Below are 24,094 nucleotides of genomic sequence, written 5' to 3'. Positions count from 1 at the left end.
TCTTATTACCTCCCATTGTTGCACCCCTCATCTCCTAATCCTCTCATCACTTTTCATCTCACCTCTCCCTTGTTGTTCTAATTTTGCTCTTTTCTTTGCTCATTTGTCCAATGTAACTACTGTCTGTCCATATGTGTACCTTAATGTGTTCTTTGGTTTTATTTCAGTTAGCCTCTGAAGACCATCCTGCTACGATAGAAACGTCAGGCCCTCTAACTTTTATATATTTACCTACACAGGTTTTTTGCAGTAGATAAGCAGTTTGCTAACAGTTTTTTTTCTATTCTCTTTTATATAATATTTTTACACAAAAAGGAGAGGAACTTATGATGCATTGATAAACAAATTCATCAATTTTTTCAAGCTTTCTATTTGCAATAAGTGAGGTGGGCCGAGAAATAAGAGCTGGGCCCCCATTCCTGCCCCAGAAAGATTACCAGCCTTCTTTCTGAACCATTTCTTATCTAAGCACCAACCAGTCCATTATCGCTGTACAAGTGTACACTTCAGTCCATGGTTTTATTTACATATTGTTACATAAAACGCTCTCAAGTTGCCTTCTTACCTGTGAAAGGCCTAAATATATTGAAACTGTTTCTGAAATGTAAAGGAAGCGACCATCACTGCATAGGTTAAAGAGAAAGCCATCCAAAGCCTGTAAAATACAAGTAACAAGAAAAGAAAAAAGAATGGTGAATGATTAAACAGTCAACCAAAAACACTTCTAATCTGGGGAAATATGGATAGGGGATAGATGGTTTCTAATCTTGGGGGAGGGGGAGGGGGTACAACAAATCAAAGTACTATCTTTGTGAGACTTTGCATGCAATTGCAAGTTGAAACTTTGTCAGTTTCATTGCACTGTGGTTGAGTTTTGCAGTGGTGTAGAGAACTGCCACAACATTTACAGAGGGTAATGAATAAGATGACAAAAATTCTCTTTGCTTCTTCCATCAACAGTATTGCCAATGATTATCAATATATGTTGCCACCTCTTAACCCCCCCCCCCCCCCCCCCTCCTTGCAAATCTCACAACCAACAAAGAAGAAGGAGAAAAGCATTGACACATTGACCTGCATGTCTACATTTAACTTAAGATGGATAAGCCTTGAGTACCCTGATTGGCTTTTATCACAGGTAGCATCATATTATTATAATTGCTATTACCTTACTGTTGTCTTTTGTGATGTTCACATATTTGGAAATGCATAATTTGTTACTGTTCTCACTTTAAAGATAACTCTATTAAACAATTAAGAATCAACACTGGTTACATCTTTTAATAGACTTTTAATAGAAATGTATAATTTATTACTGCTATCAAACCACAATGAATAATCAAGAAAGAACATTGGTCTAAAACATTTGCATAGAACCAAATCCGATCAAACCTCAATGAATAATAAAATTGACAAAGAACTTCAGATTGATAACCATTTTGCTCTTACAATTGCAAATTATAATCCACCAAAAATCTTCTTAATTCACAAAAAAACAAACTAAAGTGAAAGTCTGCTAAACAGGTTTTGAGCTTTCATCAACTGGAAGCTTATCCAACATATTGATCAAGGTTGCAACAACTTTCTTCCAGTTAAGAAAATTAAATAAAAATATTCCTTTTTTTAAATGAAAAAGAGCTGAGTAGTATGAAGATTTAGGATCAATAATGCTTTATTTCTCTCAAGAAAGTGCAAAGAGCTTTGCTCCAAGCTTGTGTGTGTAGGGATAAACAAAAAGGCGAGATAATTGAAACTTTTGTTTGTAAAACAATTTTCTTACCGGAAATTCACAACAAATTATTTTCAAAAAGAGAATTGTAAAAGACAAATTAGCTTGAGCAATAATATAATTTAAATCCACTCTCTCAATATCAGTGCGAGCTTGCTGCTGCAAAGGACATTTTTTAAAGTTTTACTTGTATTAATTTTCTTTTCCTTCAGTTTAAGTAGAGCTATTTCTACACTCAATAACGGTTGGCTAGTTTTAGCCAATAGACTACACATACCTGCAAGATGTTTGCTCCAAGGTTGTTTTCGAATAACTCATGAGTCAATGGACTGGTGCCTTCATGAGCGATGGAACCTGTTGTAATAAATGAAAACACAAACAGTAAGTCAATAAGCATCAACAATTACGAAAGAATTGAATGAATAGATTGCTTCGACTATACATTCAACATGTTTCAATGGTATAGACCTGAAATTGAAAACATCACATCTAGTTTGCCCATACCCAAGCTTCCACACATGCTTTCTTTAATTTTCGTCCTTTTTTTCTTTCTTTTTGTGTGTCTTTTATTTGTTTTTATAGAAAAAGTGTGACATCTTCCCATGTAATGTATTGGTTATATAAGGTGAGGGAGTACAGTACTGTGAATATATAGATTACAGGACATAACGAATGTTAAATGCACTCGTTCATTTCAAACAAGTTTACAACAAGTTTTGATGAAAAAAGTTCTTCTGGTTTTAAAGCAATGACATGGTATTTTACATTGAGCACATGTTATTGTGAATGGCTACTGCAAAAAAACTGTGACTGAACATATAAATAAGAAAGTAACAACATGAAAAAGTTAAGATCTTCCTCCTTTCTTGAGTTAAACTTGTAGAATATCTAATAAAATCTCTGATGAGTAAAGAATGAATTATATTTCAATAATTCTGCAGACCTGTAACAATATTTTCAGCAGCAATGAATACAATAACCAATCACTTTAAGGGCAATATATCACTGTATTGGCTCAAAGCCTCTGACATAGCAATCTACCCACTTATTTTGCTGAATATCTGATGAAACAGTTAATACAGGCTTAACTCTGTAAAAATCCAACGTGTTTAATACTTGATTGTTTAGAGCCATGAATAATTTGTCTTCATTTCAGTTTGAACAGGAAATATTATTTTGACAAAAAAAGATAATATTTACAGTAAAGCTTTATTTTTTAATTCCAATCAAAAAATTCATTAGCTGGATCTATGCTGAATACATTATAATTTGACGAAAGGTAAGCTGGTTATGTTAACAATTGTGTATAAAAGATATCCACTTTATGTTAATACAAGAAAACAAACTAACAGTGTTCTAGTCTGAAGCATTTATCTGTTTAAACAGATGTTTACTATCTCAAGAAAGTCTGATCATTTCGAAAACTAATGTCAAATATTATCATTATCATGTAGAACTTGCATAAATTCAATCAGTTGAGCCGGTAGAGGATGCTTACATCTATTGAACACTTACATATTAACCAAAGAGGAGATGGCTTCCACTTTCAGGTAATTCTTACCATTCCTACCAGATTTGCATAATTAGCCTAAACTAATTCCAAAAATCACTACCATAAGTTTTGACAATTGATAATACTTTAGAAGTGAAATAAATATTCACAACTTTAAGAATCTACTAGGTTTATTGGAAATAAAAAAAATACACTCATGTTTGTTAGTAATCCCAATGCTGATCTTACAATTCCCTTAGACTGACTATAGTACCTCACAGTAAATATATTAATAATATACAGTACATGATGATTCCCTCAGACTGACTATAGTAGCTCACGGTAAATATATTAATAATATACATGATGATTCCCTCAGACTGACTATAGTAGCTCACGGTAAATATATTAATAATATACATGATGATTCCCTCAGACTGACTATAGTAGCTCACGGTAAATATATTAATAATATACATGATGATTCCCTCAGACTGACTATAGTAGCTCACGGTAAATATATTAATAATAAACATGATGATTCCCTCAGACTGACTATAGTAGCTCACGGTAAATATATTAATAATAAACATGATAAATCCCTCAGACTGACTATAGTAGCTCACGGTAAATATATTAATAATATACATGATGATTCCCTCAGACTGACTATAGTAGCTCACGGTAAATATATTAATAATAAACATGATAAATCCCTCAGACTGACTATAGTAGCTCACAGTAAATATATTAATAATAAACATGATAAATCCCTCAGACTGACTATAGTAGCTCACAGTAAATATATTAATAATAAACATGATAAATCCCTCAGACTGACTATAGTAGCTCACGGTAAATATATTAATAATATACATGATGATTCCCTCAGACTGACTATAGTAGCTCACGGTAAATATATTAATAATATACATGATGATTCCCTCAGACTGACTATAGTAGCTCACAGTAAATATATTAATAATAAACATGATAAATCCCTCAGACTGACTATAGTAGCTCACAGTAAATATATTAATAATAAACATGATAAATCCCTCAGACTGACTATAGTAGCTCACGGTAAATATATTAATAATATACATGATGATTCCCTCAGACTGACTATAGTAGCTCACGGTAAATATATTAATAATATACATGATGATTCCCTCAGACTGACTATAGTAGCTCACAGTAAATATATTAATAATAAACATGATAAATCCCTCAGACTGACTATAGTAGCTCACGGTAAATATATTAATAATATACATGATAAATCCCTCAGACTGACTATAGTAGCTCACGGTAAATATATTAATAATAAACATGATAAATCCCTCAGACTGACTATAGTAGCTCACGGTAAATATATTAATAATATACATGATGATTCCCTCAGACTGACTATAGTAGCTCACGGTAAATATATTAATAATATACATGATGATTCCCTCAGACTGACTATAGTAGCTCACGGTAAATATATTAATAATATACATGATGATTCCCTCAGACTGACTATAGTAGCTCACAGTAAATATATTAATAATATACATGATGATTCCCTCAGACTGACTATAGTAGCTCACAGTAAATATATTAATAATAAACATGATAAATCCCTCAGACTGACTATAGTAGCTCACGGTAAATATATTAATAATAAACATGATAAATCCCTCAGACTGACTATAGTAGCTCACAGTAAATATATTAATAATAAACATGATAAATCCCTCAGACTGACTATAGTAGCTCACGGTAAATATATTAATAATATACATGATAAATCCCTCAGACTGACTATAGTAGCTCACGGTAAATATATTAATAATAAACATGATAAATCCCTCAGACTGACTATAGTAGCTCACGGTAAATATATTAATAATATACATGATGATTCCCTCAGACTGACTATAGTAGCTCACGGTAAATATATTAATAATATACATGATGATTCCCTCAGACTGACTATAGTAGCTCACGGTAAATATATTAATAATATACATGATGATTCCCTCAGACTGACTATAGTAGCTCACGGTAAATATATTAATAATATACATGATAAATCCCTCAGACTGACTATAGTAGCTCACGGTAAATATATTAATAATAAACATGATAAATCCCTCAGACTGACTATAGTAGCTCACGGTAAATATATTAATAATATACATGATGATTCCCTCAGACTGACTATAGTAGCTCACGGTAAATATATTAATAATATACATGATAAATCCCTCAGACTGACTATAGTAGCTCACGGTAAATATATTAATAATAAACATGATAAATCCCTCAGACTGACTATAGTAGCTCACGGTAAATATATTAATAATATACATGATGATTCCCTCAGACTGACTATAGTAGCTCACGGTAAATATATTAATAATATACATGATAAATCCCTCAGACTGACTATAGTAGCTCACGGTAAATATATTAATAATAAACATGATAAATCCCTCAGACTGACTATAGTAGCTCACGGTAAATATATTAATAATATACATGATGATTCCCTCAGACTGACTATAGTAGCTCACGGTAAATATATTAATAATATACATGATGATTCCCTCAGACTGACTATAGTAGCTCACGGTAAATATATTAATAATATACATGATGATTCCCTCAGACTGACTATAGTAGCTCACGGTAAATATATTAATAATAAACATGATAAATCCCTCAGACTGACTATAGTCTGATTTACAAACTGTTTTATGATGAATAATTAAAATTTGTTGTTCCCCTTCTTTATCTTTTCATTTTGCTTCTTTTAATTGTTTATACATTAATTGTGTAACCATGCTTTTGTGTATTTCAATTCCGTTGTGGATTTAAACGAGTCAGTTGTTCCAGTTTTTCATACATAAGGTGCAAGGTGATAATGTGCCTAACAGGGTATCTCGGTGGATGTAAGAGACACTACTACACCCAAACGAACGTTGCTCCTCCACCTAAGAAAAAGTCCCCTGGGTGGTGGTGGTGGGAGGGTTGAACCTGGGGTTACACTTGCATAGAGGAGGGATGAGAGGGAGGCAAGAAGGGTTGATCAGTTACAAGCATATCCACCACAGCGAACAAAACTACTCAATTCTTACACTGTTTATCTTCCGAGTCTGCAGAATTAGTCGGCAATAAATAAATACAAGTTATATTCTCTTCATCTTTGAATGTACTTCTTATCTTCAATTCTCATATCTAATTACTTTGTTTTGTTATTTCTATTTCATCGTAATGTTATAGTTGGCTGTTGGTTTTACGACCACATAATTATAACTTTGGGTATTCTGTGGGGGAAGGAAATTTGCATTTGATCCCTTGACGATCCAAGAAGATGAGTTCTGATGACATACTCGAGAGCTCACATCCGACGTTAAACAAGTCAGACGGTTAATGATTTTTCATGTTCGACAGTCATTAACAGCCAACTTAAAAATTACAAGCAGTTATTCTTGTTGTGTTATTAAAGTCATCGGTAGGCCATGTAGAATTCTTCCTTCAAACAAAAAGAAAAGGTAAAAAAACAAATTCCTATTAATCTTAATTGTTTCTTCTTGTGTGAGTTATGAAGACAGATTAACGATGCACATATGAAGCTGTTGTATGTTTGAAGACTATCATAACATGGAGGATCTGTCAGCCTTTTTAAGTTTGATAAAGAATCAACAGCTGATCACTCTGTGAGAACTGTGTGGTCTTCTGTCCATTATAGTCTGCCACAGATTAAAACTAAGATTTAAATGTAAGCAAAGCAGATACCAAAGCAAATCCAAACATTGGTCACTTTGGGATTTCTAAACCATTGCTACAAATACAATATAAATATTTCCAGAAGCAAATCTGCTACACTTTGTAGTCAAAATCATTCCAACAGTGATTTGAGAAAAAATGTAATTGAGACAAAAAATCTTTTGTTTCCTTTCTGTCACATCTGTGCCAACAATGGACAAAATTACGTGCTGAAGTTTTTATGGCCATCAAGCGATTAATAACCTGCTAGCCTTGAAATAATTAGTTTTGAACCAATACACTGTAGTCATATGACTGTATGTACAAGTACTCTAAGTCCCCCAGGCATAGAAGTAGCAACTTGTCAAACAATGCCAGTGCATAAGCAAATCTACTGACCAAAATCAAATTCCCACTTGCCTTTCTTTCCCTTCATAGAATACAAAAGCAACATCAATTTGCACTGGCAGATAAACTGCCAGTGCATTCTTTTCTTTCTACTGGCAAACGGTGATATCCACTGGCATCGAGCCAGTAGATAGCCGGAATTTCGAATCCTGTGAGCATAATGTTTAGCATTAAACTCAACCAGCTGTTTTAAGATCAATACCGCATCTCCAATAACCACAGAAATGAAAGAAGCATCAAAGAGCTTTCTGAGGGTTGGATTCATGCTGATATCTACTATTTATTCCATGATTTGCTAAATTTCAACCCTCAACTAAGAGGGGAAACAGAGGGATGGATTAGCATATGAAAGGTGAGTTTCCCTGAAATGGAACTTAAGTTTCTTTTGTCTGTATGAGATATCTCATATCTGGTTTTGACGAATCTCTTAATCCAGAGTTTACATTCACAGAACATTGAGCAGTCCAAGCGTTACACATTTTTGGAAGGAATCTTCAGTTTTATGAAAACAGACTTAAGATCTTTTTAAGAACATTTCTCACAATAACATCATACGTCACCCACTACCTTACATTATTTCTTTGGATATGCGGAAACTACCGTAACTTCAAAACAACCTTCAGTCAGGAACAAGCTATTGAAATGGGGAATTCTACTACCCAGCCTGGAATCATATTTTGCTCAAGCTATAAAGGTTACTTTTTCTACCTCTTCGATATCCGTTTAATATTTTGTAGAAAATACTTATGCACAGAGTTGAAAATAACTGCATCAGTGATGTGATATCTGCTTTAGAAAATCTGTATCAAGAATACATCCACTTGAAATGTGTTTGCAAGAAATAGGCTATGCCGTTCTATACAGCTGGACAAGCACACAACCTGTGCGACAAACCAACTGTGAAAATATGCAAATTTGCCTGCCTGAATTTTAAGTGGTTCATCTTTTGCCGCTTGGATCATCAAAGGATATTTGTGATCAGGCTGTGAGACAGAGAAAGTGCAAGAGGATGAATGCATCAGTCATTATAGATACATTAGTCCCACTCACACATATGCAAAGTTGGTACCATCATAATTGTGGGGAGCTAGTGATATGTAAAATTGATGAACTCAAGCTAGAAATTGCCCTTGACAATGCATCAATCTGTACTGGTTAAAAACAAGTCATGAAGCATGTACCAGACGTGGATTGAGCCTCTGTAAGCTCAAATTTACATAGCAACAGAAACAAAAGAATTGCATTGTGGGTAGGAAAGATCTCCAAAAGTTCAAAATGAATAGACATAACTACGTAAGACCTTGGTAATCCATTTCAGCCTGAGAGATGGAAAAGAGTGATACCTTCACATTCAAGCCAAAGTACATCGGTGATAGAAAATATCCAAAATCGTAGGTTAAAGTATTGAGACGCTTGTCCATACCTGACTGGATGAAGAAGGTCATGCATGGTTAAATCTAAAACTTGTAGAATATTACGACGAAATAATTTGATTCTAAAGATAAACTACATCTTTGATGATCACTTTCTGTTTCTTGGAATAATCCTTCAGCACAGCATACTAAACTTGCTTGGCATTTGACAACATACTGACCATTCTTGTCCACTCCAGAGTGAACTTGCCCACTTAAAGCCATTTCTGACCATCAGAGTGAACTTGTTCAGTACCACCAAAATATCGTCCAGAAATGATGATACTTTCCTATATATTGTTATTTGCAAAGTTTTACCAAGCTAACGGCTGTGATCAAACCAACAAAAAAAAAGGATTTGAATCTTGATAGTTCTACTGATGCTGATACAGAGGAAATGGCACACCTGCAATAGGGTCATTTAGAGTGTCATACCCCCCACTACTAGACAGCTCCAATTTTAGCATTTGATCCAATCCAGTTGCACTTCTTCCACTAAATATGTCAGTTTTGAAATTCATGTTTTAAACATTACCCTTAGAGATTTGCTTTTAAACCGCAGGTATAGGATTACCTAACCCACAATATAAATCATCTGGAACTTGAATTAGTATGCATGACAAGCTACAACAAGTGGAGCGCCTAACTCTAAACCTACTTATAAGCTAACACTCAAACAAAACATGGCCCTGAAGGTTAACCATCCATGAAAACCATTTGACCTTCAAACCAATGGCACAGTTTTAAAGTGAATCAGGTATAATTAGAAAAGGTCTTAAACAGATATGTTGAACACATTGTTAAACTTGTGCAAATCCTACTACCCAATAATATATTATTTTCCTTTCTTGATTTAGGCCTAAAAGGAAATTGTATTAACACAGTTTCTATTTGCTACAAAATAAAAAAGGATTTCTTCCACTCAACATGGGTCACCACAAGAAAGGTACCACCCTCTTGGTGAGATTTGTGCAACATGTACACTGACTGACGATGCAAACTTACACACACATGAAGCCACCTCATACAGTGACTGCAATGTTTTGGTTGTCATTGGAACCAATGACAGCTATGTATGTCAATGTTATATAAGTTGACAAACTTCACACCAGTATGTTTCACATAACCCGGGGATCAACACTATTATTGTACACCTGATCAGCTGCACTTAGAGTTGTTGTGATGACTCTCACAGGTATGTATTATTCACACATAATTGGACACCCTCTAATCTGACAACTATGGATCACATAACCCATCAATTGATCATACTGTGGTTATTAACTGAATAGTTCAAGTCAAGTTTGTGTCCCACCAATTTTAATGTAATGTTGTCATGTACCTTACGCATAGTCTAATAGTTGCTTGTGAAGTCTACCATCAGATTATATTCAATTTAGAACAAATTTCACCGACATGCAAATTTCACCTGACTACCTACTGTTCTGGCATACAGTAATTGCTGTTTGTAAGGAAAATCATTTCATTTCCAATGCAATTTTGTTTTAGTTTTGCCTTTCATAAATGTGAAATTAATGATAAGCTTGAACATAACCCCATTAGAAGAGACATTTCAGTTATTGTTTTTAGCTTTTCCATCTTCACCAGCAATAATTAACAGGATAAGAATCTACAGAAAAGTAATCATTAAAATATTAGGTCAATTTTAATTTCTTTTGCCCTTGTGTTTACTTTCAAGCTGTTGTTGCCTTTGGCTGTTCTTGTGTAGTTGTCCTTTTTGCTTCCATTTCTCCTTTCTATATTTTCTGTTATTGCATTTTCCTTGTTTGTAGCCTATACTATATACTGTATGCTCCATGATATCTGTATATCTTATTAATATTCATGTCTCTTTCATCTTTTTTTGAGGATATACAGAGAACAAATAAAAACTGAAAGTGATAGTCACATGACAGGCTAATTAACGTCTGATAGGCCAAGAAAGGAAAAACACAACAAAATTCGCAACAGACGTTACAAGAAACTCAGGGTAACTAGGATTTCATTGAACACACTTCTAGGTAATGTTTGGTTGAAATGTTGTACATCACAGCATTATATCATGTGCAGGAAAAGTAGACACATTAATGTTCAAGTTATTGGAATTTTTGCCTACTACAACAAACCTTTTATAGAACTATTGACATTTAAAATATGATACAGGCTTGCATAAAATCAGGATAAAATGTTACTCTTAACAGCTTTTAAATTGAGCATTGTCAAGCTATGACTTTGTAAAATCTTATAGTCACATCTTTCCATTCCTTTAACATGCTGCAATATGTAGCCATGAATATTTTCACCCCATACGTGTCATCCACACTGAATAACCAAACATTTAAAGGGCTTAACAAAAATTTTAATGAATAAAATTTCTGTGAAAAGGTCACCAAATATCACATTCTAACTTTGAGATTACAAGATGCTACAAATTTGAATAAATTCTGCTTCTTTCCAGAGGAAATATTCATGAAATATTTGCGCCAATGTGTGCCATTTTGCAATCTCCTTCAGGTATCTATCCAAAAAAGTTAAAATTGACAAATTCCATATGTCCTGGATATTAACCAGTTCACTCTGAAACTAACCACTGCACCATCGGTTCTTTAAAATCAAATAAGATAAAATGAAATAAGAAAAAAATGACTTAATCCATCCAATGTTAACCTGTCAATTAAACTGCAGGTGGTATCTATTTAATATTCCATGGTTTGTAGAGGCTACCAGAACCTACAGTATAAACGTGAAACATGAAATATTCCAGCAGTTACAAAATAACTTCAACCTATTACTAACTTGAGAAAGTCTTATGTCTGGTTCTACTTCCTGGGACAGCACATTGAACATATATCCTGATGAAAGAAGTTTTCCAATAACTGTTGCAACTGGTTCCTGGTGAGATTTGTACCTTTGCATCGAAATAGGGGACAGGGGTTTATTTCAGGCTGGTTGCTGAAGAGCAAGTTTCTTTACTCAAATTGAGCTTGTTGTGTGGGAAGATGTTACCATGTAGCTTCCAAATGATATCTTCTCCTACCCTATGTGAAGTTACAATGACCTTATAGTATACAACAATATGTGTAACATCAAGGCTTCACAATTGCTCTTTTTGGGTTATTTCAAAACCAAACGAAACACATAGCAATATCAGGTTTCTGCAACCAGGTTTCTAATATAAGAAGGAAAGAAATGACTTGTCAGAGTGGGTTTCATGAAGGACATGAAATCTTGAAGATCACATCAACTCCTTGATGCGTCATAACAGGTGGGAAGTTGCTGAAGAACTGTTTACAATCTTCACCCTATCTTTACTCTATACTTGGCAGCAAAAGGTCACACATTATTTATAGAATGTCTGAACACAATGCTTTGTTACCTAAAACTAGACAGGTTTTTATGTTTGTTTGCTGTTTCATCTACTCTCCCTCCTCTGTACCTACTCATACAAGTTTACCCAGTCTGGATTATTCAATGGGAGGTGGTCGTCAGATACTCATGGTTGAAGATTTCCAGTTAACGATTCAATCCTGACCTCTGACCTTTCGAGCAAATCTCTAATAGTAACAAAACACCTGAGATGCACTAGTTAAAGACTCCGATAAGAAACAATGGGGGTCTCAAATGAGCCGCTTTGTAAACACCAGCATATCCTAAAAACTAAGATGAGAAAAGCGATTTGCCACCTAATTGTGATGTTCTTCACTTTTTAGGCCATGACTGCAGTGGCTTGCACAAAAGGAGAGCCAGGGCATGGTACCTCATCTCTGATTGTCAGTCAGGGGAATGGTTCAGTCAGAGATATTTACATTAAACCGGGGAAGAATTGGACAACTACCGTTGTACCCTCCTCGCACCCCTCCCCCCCCCCCGAGCCAGGGCATGGTTCCCTCATCTCTGATTGTCAGTCAGGGGAATGGGTCAGTCAGAGATTTTTACATTCAATCGGGGAAGAATTGGACCACTACCATTGTACCCTCCTCGCACCCCTCGCCACCCCCCCCCCCCCAATACAAAGTATTTATTAGCAAATCCTTACATTTAGGGTTACTTGTATAAACCTAATTTATAGGCTAAATATCATAAAGGAATTTTACTTAAATTCTGAGGGAGGGGACACCAAAACCTGGACATTGGGACAGCTTCCATGACCCCTGGGCAGCACCACTCCTTTTTACAATACTTCATCACATCTGGCTCTTCCACAACAGTTCAGCAACTTAATCGATTATGGTAATTTTTAACTAAGATCACTTTCCCCCTCCCTCCCCAACCTTTGAAACCCTGTGCAGGCCATGACTGCACCTTCCAAACTGTTTTTATTTTAAAGATCTGTAAAAAGGGTCCAGTAATGTTTGACCACCCTCCTCCCCCTCCCACCACCCTTAAGCCCTCTTCTCCCTAGATGTTAATAGTTCATCCATATACAGTTATAAGCAGCTGGTGCCATTATCTTAGAGTTTGCTACTGTAAACTGCATAGATTGCATCATACATCCTGCTTGGAAGTAAGAGACAAAGCAAAGACGATAACAGCCATGTGTGGAATAATCACAATCCAGGTAAAGGGAATTAACCGAATATAGAACACAAATTTAAAATAGAATCTGACTTGACTAAACAAAGACAATTTACTACAAACAAAGGTATATCAACATGTATCAAGTTACAATTAAAACGAAGTTGTTGTGTCAGCCCTCTGAGGGAAATCCCCTGATTGAAGGACGTGCCAACCGGTGATGTCTCTGCTAGCTGACAGAGCCCCCTCCTACTCACCGATTAAATAATAGGGAAAAGAAGAAGAAGAAGAAGAGAAAAACACCTCCAAGATCTTTAACTTAGTGCTAGAGAAATGAAAGGTCAAAAAGAAGTTGTTTGGATTAATTAAAAGGGTACAAAAAGTATTAATCAATGTCCGGTGAAGGCTGGGAATGACAAAGAGGAGAAAAACAAAGTACAAATTTATAAACAAATAAATTTAAAAAATAATCACGTAATCAAGGCTTTGAAACTGAGTGAGTAAAAATGCAACTAGATATTAGAAATGTCATTTATCATCACAATGATGAATTGTTTTTTCATGTTGGAACAGCTTAAAATTGAATTCACTAAGCTGCACTGCCTCACATTTGAACAAGATAAAAGTGCTGTTATGTGTCAAAGATTTCAAAACCAGAAAGATATTATTCAATTATTTAATTTCCATGATTTAATTTGTAAGCAATTCTATGAAAACTGGGAGAGATGATGTTAGGCTGTCATAATTATAGGTCACATATATGGAAACTTTTGCTCTATAAACGGCCCGTTTTCGGAGAATTAAATGCTGTTGTATTCGCACAGGAAGCTTACGGTTTTCACTCTCCGAAATTGCTGTGAGAGCACTGCACACTGTGCTGTGTTCAGATTAGCCGCGTAAAGGAGGACTTCACAAATTTCTTACGATGCTTCTGATTTGCTGGTGAAAAGTATGAGCCTTAATATTGACCAATCAAGTCGAAATTTTATATCACTAGAAAGAGGAGCCAACAAACTTTTCTTTTTGGCATAGGAAAGCAATTGGTTACTCAATCACAGCCCCCAGCAACAAAATGTAAGCATTGAGAGATAGGGACATTTTGAAGACGTTCACTGCTTTTCGAAGTGGTTTATACTTTTTCAGATTAAAAAGTATGTGGTTTAGTTCACACACATAATAAATAACGACACATCATTGTAAAGAGGACACAATGTTCTTCAAAATGACATCAGAAAGAGTTTCTGAGTGCTATACATAGAAAGTAATAAAAAGAGTTAGTGCAAAATGTGCATATTTTGTAGCGATATTTGCTGCGTAACTGGGTGTTTTGTGTCGAGTTCCGCAAGGATTCCATATGGTTGGTTCGTATTAAAATGCAATTAGAGGATAAGGCTTGCAGTAGATTGTGTCATTTAGAAATTGTTTAGCAAACCTCAACTTGAGAAGAAAAACTAAAACCACAATACATTATCAGTCTTAAACTAATGTTCATTCCTACTTAGTAAAGATTCCTAAAACCTATTGGTCCATTCAGGTCAGCTGACCGTGGTTAATCCTGTGAGTAAGGCACGGTAAAATTACGGGGCTTCACTTTAATAAACCTTTGGTTATATGTAACCAAAAATGTTTTGTTTTATGATTTTTTCCCCCACACAAATGGTAATGTATGAATGAACGGGTGTTAATGCTATCGCTGGATGCACTCGGGCTCCGCTACGCTCCGCCCTCGTGCATCGCTTGCATTATCCCCCGATCGTGCATTAATCCTGTGAGTAACGCACGCTAGACCGTTGATTAACCCCTTAGTCAACAACACTAACCCTAAAATTGACATACTGAAAAGTGTTACGAAAGGATTTTTCTGGAAGGTTCTGGCCCAGCACAGCACAGAATGTCCTTTCAACCAAGGAAAATGCTTTGAAATGTCATACAATGTTCAATAAAACTTGAACATTAGTAACATATCATTTGACTTCCAGCACATTTGGGAGCAATACTGGTGTAAAAGGCAAACATTCGAGATTTGAAACGGAGCCAGAGGTAAAATGTGTCATGAAATATAAAATCATGAAAATTCCAGGAAACCAGACCTAGTAGGCTACCCCAAGATGACTGGAAACTACTGTCATCTGGGCTGTGATTGGTTTCATCTGTCCACAAAGTCAAAACATGTACTACAAGAGCTATAAAGAATGCCCGTAGCAGGCTCACAATAGGTGACACACCTACATCTGTGTCTGCAAGTATACCAAAAGCACACCTGGTTGGCTGAACCTGAAACTCCTTGTAAAGGAATCAGCCACCTTACAAACAGACATTCCAGGGCAGGATAATGCTGCCATGGATGGTAATATTACATGAATGCAGAAAAGGTCACCACCTTGGTGTCTTTCAAAAGAATTAACCTGTGACAATGTTAACTCAATGTAGTCAGTACACCACATAGGCATATGGCCTTGATACCCAATGGTGTGAATGTAATGAATTTTCCAGGCTTAATTCAAACTGGCAAAATTCCTCAAGTCCTAGGTAAGCAGCGACTGTGTCACCAGACAATGCTAAACCATAGCCAACCTTTATTAAACAGACACATATTTGTATTCTATTAACTGGTCATGTCTGAGCAAAATTGATTCATAAGCCAGAATATGTGAAAGGACCTACTCTACCAGTACACCAGGGCCATATACTGTACCAGCGTTTTCCCTATATACCTGACTTGGGACTCGCTACCTCATTATAGATTTTCCAATGATAGAGTCCACTTCGGTTCAATCCATAAAAGGTGATAGGCATACTATTTTTCTCTTATTTTCTCTATTTTTGTTAAATTGTTAGGTTGAGGTTATGAAAGTTGTGTTCTTAGTGAGTGGCTAATAGGTTGTGCTATTTCAGCTATTTGAGTCTGGGTCCTAATTGGTTTCCATGTTTAAAAGGTTGCTGTTTTCTTTTCTTTGTAATAAGCTTTCTATTAACTATACAAGTTAGACTTGAGTTGCTCTCAAAGCCTTTAACATCCAAATTTCTGTTTATCTATGTCATGTTTCATGGAGCATTGCAACAGTCTAGGTGCCATTGGACTTGTACTCCTCTTAAAGATAAAATACATTCTTCCCCTCCTCTTCTATTTCTCCTTTTTCTATTATTTCCCTCCCCCCCCTTCTTCTTTCACTACCATACACACTGGTGAAAGCAAGGGCGGCGGAACCGGGGGGGCACAGGGGGCACGTGCCCCCCACTTTTCCTCAGGTTAAAAATGTGCCCTTTTTCTACATAAAAATTGAGGTGTCTCAAGTTAGCAAGAGGCCAGGGAACCAGAATGAACACTCGGGAAGGCCGTTTCCGGCCATCTGAGGGGTTTGTAAAACCCAAAATTTTCTTGTACGCTCCGCGCCAACCGATGGTGGCGCTCCGCTCATATAGTCGTGCATAAAAGTTTGCAAATCCTGGCTACCCCCCTAATTCGGAAGATTCCTACATTAGCAACTAGCATGTTTTCACATTATTCTATCTCAAAAGAAAACTTGTTCCTTGTTTCCGATTGCACATTGGATATTGCAGTGCTAGTATGCATATTCTCCTTGAGGGGGGGGGAGGGGGGCAGGACGTCGATGGAGTGATGTGTATACGTACGCAAATAAGTTAGTACAATAAGAGTAATAAAGGATACTAAATATAAGGCTGCATCAGTCCAATCGAATTTCTGCAAAGTGCCCTTTGATGTCGGTGCCCCCCCAGCTTAAAAGCGCTTCCGCCGCCCTTGGGTGAAAGTATGTTGAAGGGAACTACTGCTAGTGCTACACCTGATAAAGCTTCATCAATGAGTTGATGGTATGTATTACAGAATAGTCTGTAAATCCCATTTCCAGGTTCCAATGTACCGACTCCACAGGTCGTATTGAATTACAATAAAACCTGGATTACTGTACCGGTCTACATTATCTGGATCCTGGAATAACCAGATCTGATATCCACCCATTCTTCATTACATGTTGTAGATGGTGAATGATTTAACCCTAATCAAATTTAACATACCAATTCAGATGTAAATTTGTTTTTATGCTTATAAATAAGGTTTATATTGAGGAATCTTTGTGAAATTTGCATACAATGCTGAAATGCTGTTTCTTCAGACATTCCTTCTCAAATTTCATACCAAAGGGAACTTGAAGCAAACAGGTGTAAATTTCAAGGTACATTGTCCACAAAAAATTCTCTCTATTTTTCATTCTATTGTTTTGACCTCAATTCTGTTGTTACAGCTTTCACTGCAGGGATTGTGAAGCTTATGTAGTACCATTGTACATGAGTGTATTATTCATGAGCTAAAGAAGAAGTCTGATTGAAAATGATGTAAAGTTGAAATCTAGACTTAGTTAATGTTATGATAGCTCTTTGCAAAATGTGCTTGGTATTTAAATGCAGTGCAGAAATGTACTGTTCTTTTCACAATTTTAATATTGACTATACAGTATATATGTTAACCGGCAGTCCTTTACCCCCCCCCCCCCTCAATCCTCTTTAACCCTCTTACCTCCCAATCACTTGGGCAGTTTTCACAGAACCCATAACAAACAGACCCTGAGCAAGCTGCCCTTGTCACATCATTTTTTACATTGCAAAGCAATATCATTGTAGTTGATGATGTCATCCCTATTTTCAGAATCTGCAACACTAATTATGCAGCTGGTCAAGGTGAACTCTTGCTTACAACATCAATACCGGAAAACAAAACAGGAAGAATATTTAAAACTGTCAGTTGCTATGACAGATCATATTTGAATAAGTATATAAATTAGCTGGAATGGTCACAGAGACTGAAATTCTCCTTGAGATGCAATTACATAGATGAACCCACCACTTAATTCATAATATCAATCTAATTCTCCAAATGAACTCGCGTGAACATGATCTACATACCTAGGTCGTTAAACCCTCCACCGTTCCAACAATAAACTAGTGCAGGCATCATTCATGACACAATAACAATTGTGTTGTTACAGGTGCTAGGGAAGGTGTTTCTTCCACCCTTCTCCTCTTCTTTCTTTCATCTCTAATCAACTTAAATATCATACACAATAAATTAGCATATGTAAAGAATGTAGGGCAAGTGCAGAAGGTAAACATCCCCTAAACTGATACTGCAATCCCATCTTGAATCATCACATGGTTCTTTGCCTTCATCAAGACTTCAATTTTCCAAAGATAACAACATATTTAATTGTCACGTAGCAATGTTGGTAGCTTTTGATCTAATCTGTCATAATTGTGATATGGCAACCCATCATAGGTTAATATAATATATTAAAAACATCATAGGAGAAATATGGAAGGAAAACAGAATATTATCACCACGAATGTGTTTGAGATTAACGGCAAGAAAAAACAACATCTTTCGGGAACACTTTCATTTTAATTTCAATATAAGTTTAAGGAACTTTTAAATGTTGATCCTTAGTCTGTTATAGTTTGACCATTATTACCAACTTCTGTTCACAGGACAGGTTACTTCTCAAATTCTAATTAACAAGAAAAAATAATTTTGGATTTATTACTACTGTCTCTCAGATACAATCTTAAGCAAAAAACAATAATCAAGCAAACACGGATATTCCAGCAATTAAAACTTTGTCTGGGTTAATTATTTCTGACTGTCTGTCTGTCAGTCTTTTGTTTTTCTTGATAAAGCAAATAATTAATGACTTAATTCCACACAATGCTGAAGACAAAAGTAAAGTTTTGATTTCCCATTTCAAAAATGGCATGTCCTTTGTTTATATATAGGTCTCCTGTCACCTATCATAAACATCTCATTGATTGTTTTATGTTGTTTTTGGCTACATTCAATGTAACAAGAAGCTAATGTAACACTAAAGTTGAACTTGATTTAGTTAATCAAAATTGCTGCTGGGAATGGGAAGAGGAGGCAGGGGGATGAGGAAGAGGGGACAGGAGGAGGGAGGAGGAGGGAGGAGGAGGTGGGAGGAGATTGAAGTGTTGTTATCACATGAAAATGAAATGGCTGTATCTGTCTTTTTGTTTCATCTACGTTCAAAAGAGTCAACTCTAAAACAAATTTCAACTACATTATCACAAAAAAACAATCCTAAACATTTCTATATTTTAGAACTTGTTGAATTCTATTAAATAATTAAACAGTTTGAATATCCTTCAGAGAGATTGATGTTTCTTTCTACTACAGTAAACGGAACTAATTAAAACATTTTCAAGTACAAAAACCTATCAACAGTGGGTATGTTACAAGATTTTAATTGTATGTAAAACTTAAATTTTTCCATAATTGTTTCAACTAATATCGCTTCACACTGCTTTCAATACATTTTCAGTCTTTGAAGTTGCAAAAGAGAATTTTATACTATAAGATAAGTCTCCACTAAATAATTAGCAAATGTTTGAATGATTCAACAAAGAAGTTCTGTTGTATCATTAAATGACATCTGGACATATGATAAGAGCTAAGAAGGAGAAGAGAGGTGAGCCATTAACATAAAATGTGTGAATGGACACAAACTGAAAAGAAAATCTTCCAATAGCTTGTTTTGCTAAGACCCTTATATCTCCAATCATTAAAAACATTTGGGCAATTAACAAATTGTCCAAAATATTTTGCTCTTTGAATCAAATGTCAACTACCATTTAAGGCCCGTAATTTTTTATACAGGTAAATATTTATCATGTATTGCATTGCAAAATTTAATGAAATATGGTCAAACTGCTATGCAAGTCCAAAGATGTATAGCAGTTTTCTTCTTTTACACAGAATTAATAGTCCTTTTTTTACACAGAATTAATAGTACTTTTTTACACAAATTAATAGTACTTTTTAACACAGAATTAATAGTACTTTTTTACACAGAATTAATAGTACTTTTTTACACAGAATTAATACTGTAGTACTTTTTTACACAGATTTAATAGTACTTTTTACACAGAAGTAATAGTACTTTTTTACACAGAAGTAATAGTCCTTTTTTACACAGAATTAATTGTCCTTTTTTACACAGAATTAATTGTACTGTTTTATAAGCCTTCAAAACTGCTAGACAAAATTTGAACAGTAATTTATTCCCTTTTATAGCAAATGTACCTATTTGACAATATACGAGTAGGCCTATTGGTGCAGAACCTTTTGAATGCAAAATCCTATTTATTAGCCATTAGATCATTAACAACATCACTGCAAACCAATTAAACAAGATCCAAGACTTCAGTTGACTATTTTTGTATTGATATACTTTACAATGTGCATCAAATCTTCTCCTTTTAAATGGGAATTATTTGCCTCCACCAAAGAGAATCGAAGAAATATATACATTTTTCTTTTCTTTTATTTTTGTTAGGACTACATTCCACAAGATTTCCTCTGATGTTTGATTCACCCCCTAAGATATCATACCTCTTGGTTAAAGACAACAGCTAAAGTTTATCAGCTGTCAGCTTTATTTACATATTATTTTATCCTCCCTTTTTTTAAATGATACTACATCCTAGGTATCAGCTAGGAGGTACGACTGATGTACCCCTTCAGGCTTCCATGTTATGAATTAGGTCTACTGAATTTAAGAGAGAGGCCGGTCTCTTCGCCTCTTAGGGCAACGTGAGATGCACCTGTCTCCCATCATCCGTCAGCAGCTGATATCTCTCGTGTTTCGGTACTTCCATGCTCATGAATATGCAAATGAGGTCTCCCAAGCCCATTTTGCGAACACTGCTGTATAATTAGCTTTTACTAATTCTACCAATCTTTGTCTGTTTTTAGGGAAAAAATGTTTGGAAGAGGATTCAAATTTAGGTTATGTAAACTGCACTGGCAGCAGTAGTGCCCCTATCGTAAACTTTGCTCGGACGCCAGCTAAATATGTAGGGTAAGGTCAAACTCTGATGAACTCGATAGCCTTCTCCAAACAATTTGACACAACAGACCCATAAAAGCTTTTCATCTGGAAAAAATCAATAACTGATCTGAGATAAATCATTAAACACTTGTCAAAATGTGAAACCTCATTCACAATTATTCCTATGGAAAGCCATGTATATTAAAATATCCAGCCTGAAGTGGAAAACAATGAATACAGTACTAATGTTACCATTTAATGTCACTTTATGCTATAACAGATTCAGGTCTTATGCATGTTTAGGGTTAAGCTATGATGTTCTCTTTTTTAGTCTTTTCCCAATAAATAATTGTTTGGAAATTTCTAACGCTTATAGTCAGTGTCTAATGTGACCTGCCCCCTAAAAAAAACGAAGTATGTATGTGTGTGTGTAGCATTGTCTTTCACCATCATAATAATGCGAGGATGGAGAAAGTCCATCAAAATTGTGTTGCATCATATGAGAAAAACGGTACCAAGAAGGATTTGAGATGGGAAGTATAGATGATACTGAAGTTATTTTATGATACTAGCCCAGGAAAGACCAAGTAAAGCACTTGAAATCAGCTGTGATATATACTCACCTGTGTACTGTATTTAAAAGAACATGTCAAACTACCTTTGTCCAAAGCTTTCAGCCACGATCAGTAGCTGTAAAGGAGCTTTAATATGTGGTTCTACTATTTTGTGGATTGAGCGGGTGGATGACTGGGGGAGGGTATTGAGCCAAGGGTGCTCCAATATAAGCCCACACTGACACATAACTGATAGTCCTCTTATATCCAAGAAGTGCTGACTACCTTCAGTATTTCCTTTGCATGATTCTTCAAATAATCTATAAAAATATCATAGCCTCAAATCAAGTAGTTGAAAAGAATCATGTAAAGAATCCATTTCCTCCATTCTTCTATTAATTATCTCTGAATTCTAACAAAGAGTGCAGGAACCACTCTGCTAAAACCAAACTTAGTTCCTTAGAAGACAACAGTGGTTATTTATAACCAAATATTGAAGGTGTGTTTGTTTTGAGTAGCGGTTCTGACTTTAAAGATGGACGATAATCATTTGATAATCTCCAAGGTCTTATCCTGTTTGCTAACACAATTACCCAATCCTGATTCGTTGGTCTCAGAGAATTTAATATGGAAGTAGGTACTTCAGGTATAAACAAATGAAAGCAACTTTTTGAATATAACAATTAATGTTAATTGAGAATGAGTGTCCATACTTCTACAATTGATACAGTAAAAGTTTCAACTTGCAACAAAAGGGCATCATTGAAGGCATAGGTGAGTTTCATAACATCTCATGTTGTAGGGAGAGATCTTGCTAAATGTAAAACACGTTTACACCTCACATTGCCTTAGATGCATTTTAGGTCATGATAGAGTTGTGTTTATAGAACGTTGGATTATGGACTTGATGTACAAAAAATATGATTTCACAGTATTTCCATCGACAAGGTCCAATAACGATCGTCAGCTATTTGCCACATGGTTAGAAAAACCCCATGATGCACCCAAAATTGATCACATTACCCACTTTTGGGTCATACCTCAAAGTTTGGGGAGCATGGCTTAATGGTGAATCCATGTGACTGTATTTTCACACCTGTAGGGAGACTGTTGCTTCTGGTTTTAGCAACATGTTGGCATGAACATTGTTATATTGTACAATCATCAGTGGCTGAAGTGGTTGTATGAGCAGGCATATTACAAATACAGAATGTAATGGCCAATGGAGCTGAACATTGTTATATTGTACAATCATCAGTGGCTGAAGGGGTTGTATGCAGTGTTGCCGCTAAGCCGCTATGACGCGATTTTGACGCACTGGCTTGCCGATTTGACGCACTGGCTTGCCGATTTGACGCACTGGTGTTCAGAGACAGAGAAAAAAAAGAGGGTTTCATTTTCTCCTGAATTTTATACAGTGTGAATAAGAAAAAACGTTTCAAAAGGCATGATGTTCAGAACTTCAACTTGAAGTGAAGAAATTATTACTGTAAATTGTTTCCAATATATTGTCAGAAGTCAAAGTGAGTCATTTGATGAAAGCTAGGCCATCTGTACTGTCATGGAACATACAAGTCAACAAATGTCAAACGGACAATCTTCTTCAAACTTCAGTAAAATTTCACTGCCGTCAACAAAACACTTTTCCTCATCAAGTCATTCACTTTATTATAGTAATCCTCCTCAATATATGGGAATAATTCATTTCCACGAAGGTCATTTTGATCAACTTTTTGCAGCATTCTACATTTTGAGGTAATTAGGTTTTCTGAGACTAATAATACTGTACCTTGATTAAGACAAGTGGAAGATCTGCTGATTCTAGGTGTGTTGTTGGAGCCGTAAGAGGAGGGCTGAGACTGATGCCAAACTGGGTCACCCTGGAGTGCAAAGTCCCTCATCCGTAAGTAACTGATGCTTAGTCGAATAATCGAAGCTTTGTCCAGCTGGCTGGTGATAGCTGCCGGAAGAGGGAGAAGCTTTGCCAGCTCATAAAATTCAAAATTCTCCTTTCCTCGCCTTGATCTTGCAGCATCTCTGGAACGTTCCTTACGTATCGCCAACAATCTGGTTACAATTTGACAATAGGGGGAAAAAAAAAAAACATATTATGATCATGAAGAGTCACTAAGTCTAAGACTACATAGTCAGAAGGATTTAAAGTTCAACCATTTTTTTGTGGATTTTAGGATTGTTGCTAGATCAATCACTGAGCTTTATAACAATCATTACACTAGATACTTCCATTATATACCAAAACCATCTTACTTGGGGGACAACTTTTTTTAATTTTTTTTTCAGTTCCTATTTTCCTAACAGACAATGCTGTAATATCAGCATTTTCTTCAGTTTCTTGTTTCATTTTTATT

General features: G+C 35.5%; 1 protein-coding gene across 7 annotated transcripts in view; it reads right to left on the bottom strand.

The window, feature by feature from the left end:
• LOC139970471 (neuronal PAS domain-containing protein 3-like) overlaps positions 1–24,094 on the bottom strand; it is a 113,449-nt gene that overhangs the window by 30,280 nt on the left and 59,075 nt on the right. For all 7 annotated transcript variants that reach the window (XM_071976219.1, XM_071976214.1, XM_071976218.1 and 4 more), the window contains 3 exons: positions 23,515–23,792; positions 2,007–2,083; positions 566–655 (listed from right to left, as the gene is read on the bottom strand). In XM_071976219.1, coding sequence (XP_071832320.1) covers positions 566–655; positions 2,007–2,083; positions 23,515–23,792 — 445 coding nt within the window. The remainder of the gene's footprint in view (positions 1–565; positions 656–2,006; positions 2,084–23,514; positions 23,793–24,094) is intronic.

The sequence above is a fragment of the Apostichopus japonicus genome, chromosome 8 (genome assembly GCF_037975245.1).
Source record: "Apostichopus japonicus isolate 1M-3 chromosome 8, ASM3797524v1, whole genome shotgun sequence".
Taxonomy (NCBI): domain Eukaryota; kingdom Metazoa; phylum Echinodermata; class Holothuroidea; order Aspidochirotida; family Stichopodidae; genus Apostichopus; species Apostichopus japonicus.
Note: the sequence above shows the minus strand (reverse complement) of the source record. Positions and strands in the feature narration are given on the sequence as shown.